Genomic DNA, 9,614 nt, shown 5'->3' on the forward strand with positions numbered 1-9,614 from the left:
GACGAATGGCCAGACTGAACGAACTAATCAGACCTTGGAAACTTATTTAAGGTGTTTTGTTTCTGCTGATCAGGATGACTGGGTTACCTTTTTGCCGCTGGCCGAGTTTGCCCTTAATAATCGGGCTAGTTCTGCTACCTTGGTTTCTCCTTTCTTTTGTAATTCGGGGTTTCATCCTCGTTTTTCCTCTGGTCAGGTGGAACCTTCTGATTGTCCTGGAGTGGACATGGTGGTGGATAGGTTGCACCGGATTTGGAGTCATGTGGTGGACAATTTGAAGTTGTCCCAGGAGAAGGCTCAGCAGTTTGCTAATCGCCGTCGCCGCGTGGGTCCTCGACTTCTTGTTGGTGACTTGGTGTGGTTGTCTTCTCGTTTTGTTCCTATGAAGGTCTCTTCTCCTAAGTTCAAGCCTCGGTTCATCGGTCCCTATAGGATCTTGGAAATTCTTAACCCTGTGTCGTTTCGTTTGGATCTCCCGGCATCGTTTGCTATTCATAATGTGTTCCATCGGTCGTTGTTGCGGAAGTATGAGGTACCTGTTGTTCCTTCGCTTGAGCCTCCTGCTCCAGTGCTGGTGGAGGGAGAATTGGAGTATGTTGTGGAGAAGATCTTGGATTCTCGTGTTTCCAGACGGAAACTCCAGTATTTGGTCAAGTGGAAGGGTTATGGTCAGGAGGATAATTCTTGGGTGGTTGCCTCGGATGTTCATGCTGATGATTTGGTTCGCGCTTTTCATAGGGCTCATCCTGGTCGCCCTGGTGGTTCTCGTGAGGGTTCGGTGACCCCTCCTCAAGGGGGGGGTACTGTTGTGAGTTCTGTTTTTGGGCTCCCTCTGGTGGTTACTGATGGTACTGGGTGACTTGTCTTTCCTGGGTTTCTGGGTTCCACCTGATCCATCAGCATATGGGAGTTTCCTATTTAACCTGGCTTTGCTGGCATTTCCTCGCCGGTTATCAATGTATCCAGTGTGTCTTGTTACCTCTGCTCCCTGCTCCTAGAACCTTCTGGTCAAGCTAAGTTTGGATTTTCCTGTTTTGGTGTTTTGCTTTATTTGGTTTTTAGTCCAGCCTGCAGATATGTGATTCTTGCTGCTGGTTGCTCTAGTGGGCTGAAATTGCTCCTCATGTACCATGAGTTGGCACATGAGTTCAAGTAATTTCAGGATGGTTTTTTGAAGGGTTTTTCGCTGACCGCGCAGTTCACTTTTGTATCCTCTGCTATCTAGCTTTAGCGGGCCTCATTTTGCTGAAACTGTTTTCATACTGCGTATGTGCTTTCCTCTCATTTCACCGTCATTATATGTGGGGGGCTGCTATTTCTGTGGGGGATTTCTCTGGAGGCAAGAGAGGTCTGTGTTTCTACTAATAGGGGAAGTTAGATCTTCGGCTGGAGCGAGACGTCTAGGATCATCGTAGGCACGTTCCCCGGCTACTTTTATTTGTGTGTTAGGTTCAGGGTCGTGGTCAGCTCAGGTTCCATCGCCCTAGAGCTTGTTTGTATCTGTGCTTGTCCTTTGGTGATCCCCTGCCATTGGGATCATGACAGCCCCAGCACTATACAATGAGGGAAGGCACTATATATAACAAGAGAGGACACTGTAATATCTTGACAGCGCTGAACATGATAAGAGAGGACACTATGCTACATGGGAGGCCGCAATACATATTAAGGAAGGACACTGTAAAAAGGGATGGCACTATACATAATAAGAGACAACACCTTGTAATAAGGAAAAGTGCTAGATAATATAAGAGAGGTCACTATGTATTAAGATAGGTCCTATACAAAATTAAAGAGGGCATTATTAAATAATAATAATAATAATAATAATAATTTTATTTATATAGCGCCAACATATTCCGCAGCGCTTTACAAATTATAGAGGGGACTTGTACAGACAATAGACATTACAGCATAACAGAAATCACAGTTCAAAACAGATACCAGGAGGAGTGAGGGCCCTGCTCGCAAGCTTAAATAAGAATAAGAGTTCTATATAAGAGATAACGCTAAGTATTACGAGTAGTCACTATATATATATATATAATTTGGTAGGATGCTATGTTATAAGGTGCAGTGCGCTATGCTATAAGGGAAGGTATTATACATAACAAAAGAGAATGTTATGTAATAGCGGATAGTACCGTACATAAAGAGAGGACTAATAATGTGTCAGTGCTATACATAACAAGTGTCATGCTGCTGCAGTGCAGGTAGGTGTAGGCTTCACTAGATGGCAGTAGAGAGGAAGCAGGTCTGCATCTAAACAGAGCTAACCTCAGTGCAACAGTGAGGCTACCACAGGTGACAGCTGAATAGTCAAAACAAGCCGGGTCAAATCCTAGACTGTAGCGCAGTGCCAAAGGAATAAGCAAACTCACGGTCAGGGACAAGCTAGGGGGTCAGTAATGGTCAGGATCGGATAAGCCAAAAGACAAAGGACAGAAACAGGTCAGGATACACGCCAAGTCACACCAGGGAGTCTGCACACTAAAGGGAAACACTGAGTCAAGACGGGAACAGGGGAAAACAGAGACACGGGTTCAGACAGCAAACGCAGCAGGACAAATCGGAGCAATCAGAGTCAGCTACAGCAGCACTAGTCAGAAACTAAAACTGAAAAACTTTTCTGCTCACCCAGTAGAAACATTCGTCTGTAGTCCACATAATGTCCGAGCAAGGAAAAAACATCTCTGTCTGACGTTGAAACTTATGCACATGGAAAGAAAAATCCAGCTCCAAGAATAAAAAGTATCAAAAATTTATTTAAACATTTTAAAAAATGGAAAACTGCTGACAAGTGAAAAATTACATCATTTGAATGGAAGCTACCATGTAGTCGCTGGACGCGTTTCGAGCACAAACAGCGCTCTTAGACTTCAGCATAAGACTAAACAGACGAACCCAATATGTAACCACTAATATATATTTTTTTCCATTTTGCCTGTTATGTGTTTTTTCTTTCATGAATATTTTGTATGCCTTGTTGTTATTGCAGTTTTTGCTTTGGTTCTCTCCCTGACGCAAAGTCGGCATGGTAGTGACCCAAAGTACTTAGCTGAATTATTTTCACCTGTTTTCAGTGGTTATATATTGGATTCGTCTGTTTAGTCTTATGCTGAAGTCTAAGAGCGCCGTTTGTGCTCGAAACGCGTCCAGCGACTACATGGTAGCTTCCATTCAAATGATGTAATTTTTCGCTTGTCAGCAGTTTTCCATATTTTAATATGTTTAAATAAATTTTTGATACTTTTTATTCCTGGAGCTGCATTTTTCTTTCCATGTGCAGAAACTATAACTGACATGATCTGCAGCACACAGCAGGGCTAAATAGCAAACCTGAGACCAGACTGAGGCTGAGAAAAGATAACCCCTGATATGATCAGACCGGGAAAAGGGAAGACAGGACTCAAAACCCGGTCTGGATCATGACAACAAGAGAGGACACTATATAATAAGCGATGGCGCTAAGCATAATAGGTACTCAATAATTGTAGTCAAGATCTGGAGACCTATTTGATTACGGTAATTTTCTTTTATTTCTTCTCCATCTGATCAGAACTTTAGCTTGACAACTTCCATTCACAACTTGTCTCTGCAGATCGTGGGTTGTTGATGGGTTGCCATGGCAGGTGGGGGTCTCCTGAAGATCTTCGTGCTTATCATTATGGTGCGCTATTGAAACCCAGCCTGTGGGTGGACTTCATTGGAGACTGATTTTTACTACCATACAGCATGTGATAAAATGATGCAGGTTTAAGTCCACTAAGAGGACAAACAATAAGGTAAGAAAAAGTTTAAAAAAATAAGAAAATAAAAAAATATCTAAAAATTTTAATCACTCTGGCACCTCATTAAAAACAAAAAAATAAAAGTAGACAATTAAACATATATGGTATTGCCGTTTTCATAAAAGTCTACTCTATCAAAATATTAAATGTATTAACCCAATCAGTATACATCTATATACACCTGCCTGGCAATGCACACTTTTAATGGTTGCAATAAAAGTTATTATAAGATTATAATGATGGCAGTCTCGCCATGGGTCCACCTGGAGTCTTGGGCCACTGGCGGTAGTTCCTGCCAAGATCTCTCACACTTCCAAAGGCATTTGCCCAGCATGGACACAATTGCAAATTTGTGCACCATGAGAATATCAAAATCTATGGGCCGGACATAGATATCTCTGAGAATCTGCCTCCAAAGCTTATTTTAAATAAAAGTGGAGTTACCAGTGTGAGAGATGTAGATCCGGACAGCAGACTGTCAGTCATTACGAGGTTTGCCGTGAAGGGGCAGTGGGCTTCATACAGTCTGATCAGAATGTTAAACTGAAAACCTCATATTCAGTTATATTAATTTTTGCCTAGCGGCTTTAGATCAACGTATGATTTTGGGATGTGCGGTTCATGCTCTTTTTTTTCTTTTTTGCAAAGCATGTTCTAGTCTTCTTCTTGGACCAGCACTCCTCCCATTTGGCTCAGGTGATTTTAATTAGCAGGAGACTGCAAAGTAAGGGGTCTAGCCCATTTTGGCTCTCACTGAAGAGCTGGAGGAAGGTGAGTTTAAGTGCTCCTTTCATTTTGGTGTTGGTGCTGTGTGGCGGCCATTGTTGCTGTGGCTTTGTGCTGGTGGAGCGGCGCCGGTCTGGAGTCTTGGGGACTCAGTCTTGCAGCATGGGTGCTGTGGGGCAACAGGCCGTCCGCCCTGCTGGTGCATGGCCGCTGTGGCGGTGGGCGCCGCATGGCTCCGCTCCGTTAGGGCGATAGGACCCACTACGAGGTTTGCCGTGAAGGGGCAGTGGGCTTCATACAGTCTGATCAGAATGTTAAACTGAAAACCTCATATTCAGTTATATTAATTTTTGCCTAGCGGCTTTAGATCAACGTATGATTTTGGGATGTGCGGTTCATGCTCTTTTTTTTCTTTTTTTTTTTTTTTTTTTCTTTTTTGCAAAGCATACTCTATCAAAATATTAAGTGTATTAACCCAATCAGTATACATCTATATACACCTGCCTGGCAATGCACACTTTTAATGGTTGCAATAAAAGTTATTATAAGATTATAATGATGGCAGTCTCGCCATGGGTCCACCTGGAGTCTTGGGCCACTGGCGGTAGTTCCTGCCAAGATCTCTCACACTTCCAAAGGCATTTGCCCAGCATGGACACAATTGCAAATTTGTGCACCATGAGAATATCAAAATCTATGGGCCGGACATAGATATCTCTGAGAATCTGCCTCCAAAGCTTATTTTAAATAAAAGTGGAGTTACCAGTGTGAACGATGTAGATCCGGACAGCAGACTGTCAGTCATTACTTGTCTCACACTGGTAATGGCCCTTTTATTTAAAATAATCTCTGGAGGCAGATTCTCATGCAGATCAGTATCCGGCCCATAGATCTTTAAAGCTCATTTACATTTAAGAAAATGTGGATTTCTTTGGAATAAAGACATCGGATCACAGATATTAAGGTCTCATGTTATTCTGCTTCCTATGACCTACATGCCCATATAGATGGCTTAGGAGGGCTAATCCTACTGATAGATTCCCGACAACTCATGGGTGAAGATCTTGAACTTTGTGCTTTATAGAATCTATAAAATATCTAAAGTACTAATACAAAATACAAGTCCAGAACTTATGTTTACTTAAATATTTTATTTAAACATAATAGAGTGAGCGATTGATGCCTTTATCTGTATTTGGAGGTGAGGATTTGAGACACCACTGAAATGAACTTATCAAAAGCAGCATGGGTGACGGCATCAAAGTGAGCGGAGTAGTGAGCAGCCAGGGTGACCAGGATGCAGTGAGACAGCAGCTGGAACACAAAGACAGGACAATCACTATTAGGTCACTATTATTTGACAAACTTAAAAAACAGCCATTTTCTATACTAATTTAAAGCACCACTCCAGCATTTTCTGGTATTGCACCTCGGGAGTGGTGCTTTAAATGTAAGTCCCCTGTCTCATACTCACCTTCCAGAGTTTTCACCTGTTTTTGCTGCTGCTCCTATCGATCTCTGGTGAAAAGTGACCTGCTGGCAGCTCCAGTGTTTCATGGGGCTGCGCGAAGGTCCCTTTACAATACAAGTCTATGAGAGCCTAGTTCTGGCCTCGTTCTGGCTCTCATAGACTTGCATTGAGGGCCCGTGACATAGTTTCTCTCTTCCAGCCACCCAGAAGCTACTGTCACAAAATGGAGCTGCGGGACCAGAGTGGCACCGAAAAACGGTAAAGACGTTGGAGAGTGATTACGAGTATATGACATATAGTCGTATAAGACTGGGGGCAGGGGGCTTAGATTTGCAGCAATATTTTATGGTGGTCAATATTGCAGATGACGTATATTATATTCTTGGCTGTGCTGTATGAGTGAAATCACAGAATTGCAATACTTTTCTTTGTTTTTTTTTCACCTTGTCAAAAGTTACCAGTTTTTGCTCCCTTGCGTACTGTGCTTTCTGTTTTTTTTGCTTGTTTTATTTTTATGGTTTTCACCAAGGGGGTAAAGCTCACAGGGTAACAATGCAGAGCATCCTACGAGCCATGCCCCCAGAACATCTACAAGCCACACCCCAGAGCATCCTACAAGCCATGCCCCCAGAACATCTACAAGCCACACCCCAGAGCATCCTATGAGCCATGCCCCCAGAACATCTACAAGCCACAACCCAGAGCATCCTACGAGCCATGCCCCCAGAACATCTAAAAGCCACACCCCAGAGCATTCTATGAGCCACGCCCCCATAATATCTATAAGCCACACCCCAGAGCATCCTACAAGCCACGCCCCCAGAACATCTACAAGCCACACCCCAGAGCATTCTTTGAGCCACGCCCCCAGAATATCTACAAGCCACACTCCAGAGCATCCTACAAGCCACGCCCCCAGAATATCTACAAGCCACACCCCAGAGCATCCTATGAGCCACGCCCCCAGAACATCTACAAGCCACACCCCAGAGCATCCTACGAGCCACGCCCCCAGAATATCTACAAGCCACACTCCAGAGCATCCTACGAGCCACACCCCCAGAATATCTACAAGCCACACTCCAGAGCATCCTACTAGCCACGCCCCCAGAATATCTACAAGCCACACCCCAGAGTATCCTATGAGCCACGCCCCCAGAACATCTACAAGCCACACCCCAGAGCATCCTACGAGCCATGCCCCCAGAACATCTACAAGCCACACCCCAGAGCATCCTATGAGCCACGCCCCCAGAACATCTACAAGCCACATCCCAGTGCATCCTACGAGCCACGCCCCCAGAACATCTACAAGCCACACCCCAGAGCATCCTATGAGCCACGCCCCCAGAACATCTACAAGCCACACCCCAGAGCATCCTACGAGCTACGCCCCCAGAACATCTACAAGCCACACCCCAGAGCATCCTACGAGCCACGCCCCCAGAACATCTACAAGCCACACCCCAGAGCATCCTATGAGCCACACCCCTAGAACATCTACAAGCCACACCCCAGAGCATCCTACAAGCCACACCCCCATACTGACAGCCTTCAAAATTAGCTCTAAATAAAAATGCCTATATCTCTAAAACCATATAGTGGAATTAAAAAAGGCTTACTGAAAGGAGCAGCAGGCATTACCAAGAGCAGAAACTGGCCACTGGTGACAGGCCCTCTTTAAAGCTCTGCTGTTAAATATATAGAAATAATATTTCCTTATAATTGATTGATATGTAATATTATATATATAATATTAGATATATGTAGATATGTATCAATCAATTAGAAAGAAATATTGGAACTTGGATTGTGTGACTCTGCTCACACACGCACAGCCATATATCTGTAATATTAGAATAGCAGGACAGTTATGGAATACAATGGAGTAATAGATAAGGATGTAATTATCATGATAGGGTTTAATCATATTTACAGCCTGTTATATGTCTTACATTGAAGTTTCCTGGGTCCACTCTCAGGTTGTAGGCATGCAGGTCACTCAGTTGGGACAGGGATCCCTCCAAGTTGTCCAGGTGTTTGGCCGCCTCTGCAAGAGCCCCCAAGACCTTTCCTCCATGTGTCTGGAGATCAGTGGATCCGTGGCTGAGGTCAAAGTGGGCGAAGTAAGTCTTGGTCTGGGGGAAGCCCAGGAACATCCTAGGATTAAAGAGAAATCGAATCAGATCCCACTGCACAAGTTTCCTAATAGAGGAACTGCTATTACTGTAATTTCAGCATAGTGTAATATAAATACACATATTTTTTATTAAATATGTATTGCCTACATGGTTTAAGTTCATCTTTCTTGATTCCTGTTATCAGAGAGCAGAGCATTGCGGGAATGGGGCAACTTATACCACTAAGAAAAGATGCACCAGAATTAGTAAATTGTGTGAAATACTGTCATTTATTGCTGGCAGCGTTATAGAGACCCAAACAATTGTCTTGACGTTTCGGTGTTAATAAGTGACTGTATTTCCCACAATTCTGGAGCATCTCTTCTTGGTGGTCTAAGTTGTCCCATTCCTCTAGAAATGTATGAATAAATTGATAATTGAATGTCACAATCAGAGGGCGTCCTATACACAACCTGACATTATCCAATAAGGGCTGACAGTGTTAGCCCGTATAGAAACACATCAAGGAGAATGGTAACGCCCACTTGCCAATTTATTCATTCATTCATTTCTCTTTTCTATTTCATTGTGAGTACAAATATTCGGTAAAGCAGACATCCGACGTGCAGACAGGTTCTCCTGGCTTTTATAGCTAGGTCAGAAGTGGACGGCGGTCAGATTACTGATCGCCGTGATGGGGCTGTGTACTCGTATCTACCCTAGAGTCCATCACATATCACACTCCGCCAGACGGTTTTATGTCTAAAATGAAATATAAACATAACTTTTAAATGTAGAAATAAAAACAATGTATATTTTCAATGCTAATGCTTATTTATAAGAATAAAAATACAATATACGGTAATTGTTACCTTTCCAAAGCTTCAGCACCGAGAGCGCTCACGTTTCCGGAGGCTTTGCCCAGGATGGACACGATGGCAGCCTTCTCAGCCTCAGAGAAAGTCATGTTTCTTGTGTGTGGTCGTTCTGAGCTGTAGGGTAAGACACAGAAGGTTTGTGCTCTGTGTCAGGACGCTGTGAATTTATAGGGGAAGGGACTATAGAAGTGGTCACTCATCCACTATCACTGGCCATTGAGGAGTTACACCCAAACCCATGGTTTTTTTTACATGTTTCAGCCAGAAAAATGCTGCCTATGAATAAATATGTGCAAGGCTTTTACTTTTCATTTTTGATGAACAAGTATATGTGTATCTATGTCGCTGTGTTTGTTCTACAGCTAAAGTGCATTTCATTCTAAAATAAAAGAATAACTTTTTCCTCCTGACATAGGGTCGGGTTAAGATGAGCATACGCAAAATCATTTGGTTTTGATCCAGAGAAAAAAATTGACAATGCTTTATCTGTATGAAATCCATGTGTCCATTTTGTACGTATGCCATCCTTTTTTACGTGAACAATCGAATAAATAATAAAAGGCCAAATACAGTCTCCTGTCTTAATAATTGTAATGGAAACATTAAAAATGCATGAAATAGAGAAGTA

At 43.1% G+C, this 9,614-nt stretch overlaps 1 protein-coding gene across 1 annotated transcript; it reads right to left on the minus strand.

Moving 5' to 3' along the window:
• Nucleotides 1–5,658: 5,658 nt before the first annotated feature.
• On the minus strand, nucleotides 5,659–9,126 carry LOC138645911 (hemoglobin subunit alpha-3-like). The gene is made up of 3 exons (XM_069735397.1): nucleotides 8,981–9,126; nucleotides 7,944–8,148; nucleotides 5,659–5,831 (listed from the first exon to the last, which is right to left on the minus strand). Exons 1-3 carry the CDS (start codon nucleotides 9,073–9,075, stop codon nucleotides 5,703–5,705), a joined length of 429 nt encoding a protein of 142 aa, XP_069591498.1. The 5' UTR covers nucleotides 9,076–9,126; the 3' UTR covers nucleotides 5,659–5,702.
• Between the last annotated feature and the right edge of the window lie 488 nt (nucleotides 9,127–9,614).

This window comes from Ranitomeya imitator, chromosome 7 (assembly GCF_032444005.1).
Source record: "Ranitomeya imitator isolate aRanImi1 chromosome 7, aRanImi1.pri, whole genome shotgun sequence".
In the NCBI taxonomy this organism is placed as follows: domain Eukaryota; kingdom Metazoa; phylum Chordata; class Amphibia; order Anura; family Dendrobatidae; genus Ranitomeya; species Ranitomeya imitator.

Excerpts from the sequence above, each read along its gene's own strand:
- LOC138645911 (XM_069735397.1), bottom strand. The coding sequence starts at position 9,075 with ATGACTTTCTCTGAGGCTGAGAAGGCTGCCATCGTGTCCATCCTGGGC. Across the intron at positions 8,149-8,980 it reads GGTGCTGAAGCTTTGGAAAG|GATGTTCCTGGGCTTCCCCC; the intron begins GTAACAATTACC and ends CTTTAATCCTAG. Across the intron at positions 5,832-7,943 it reads TGGACCCAGGAAACTTCAAT|CTGCTGTCTCACTGCATCCT; the intron begins GTAAGACATATA and ends TTTGTGTTCCAG.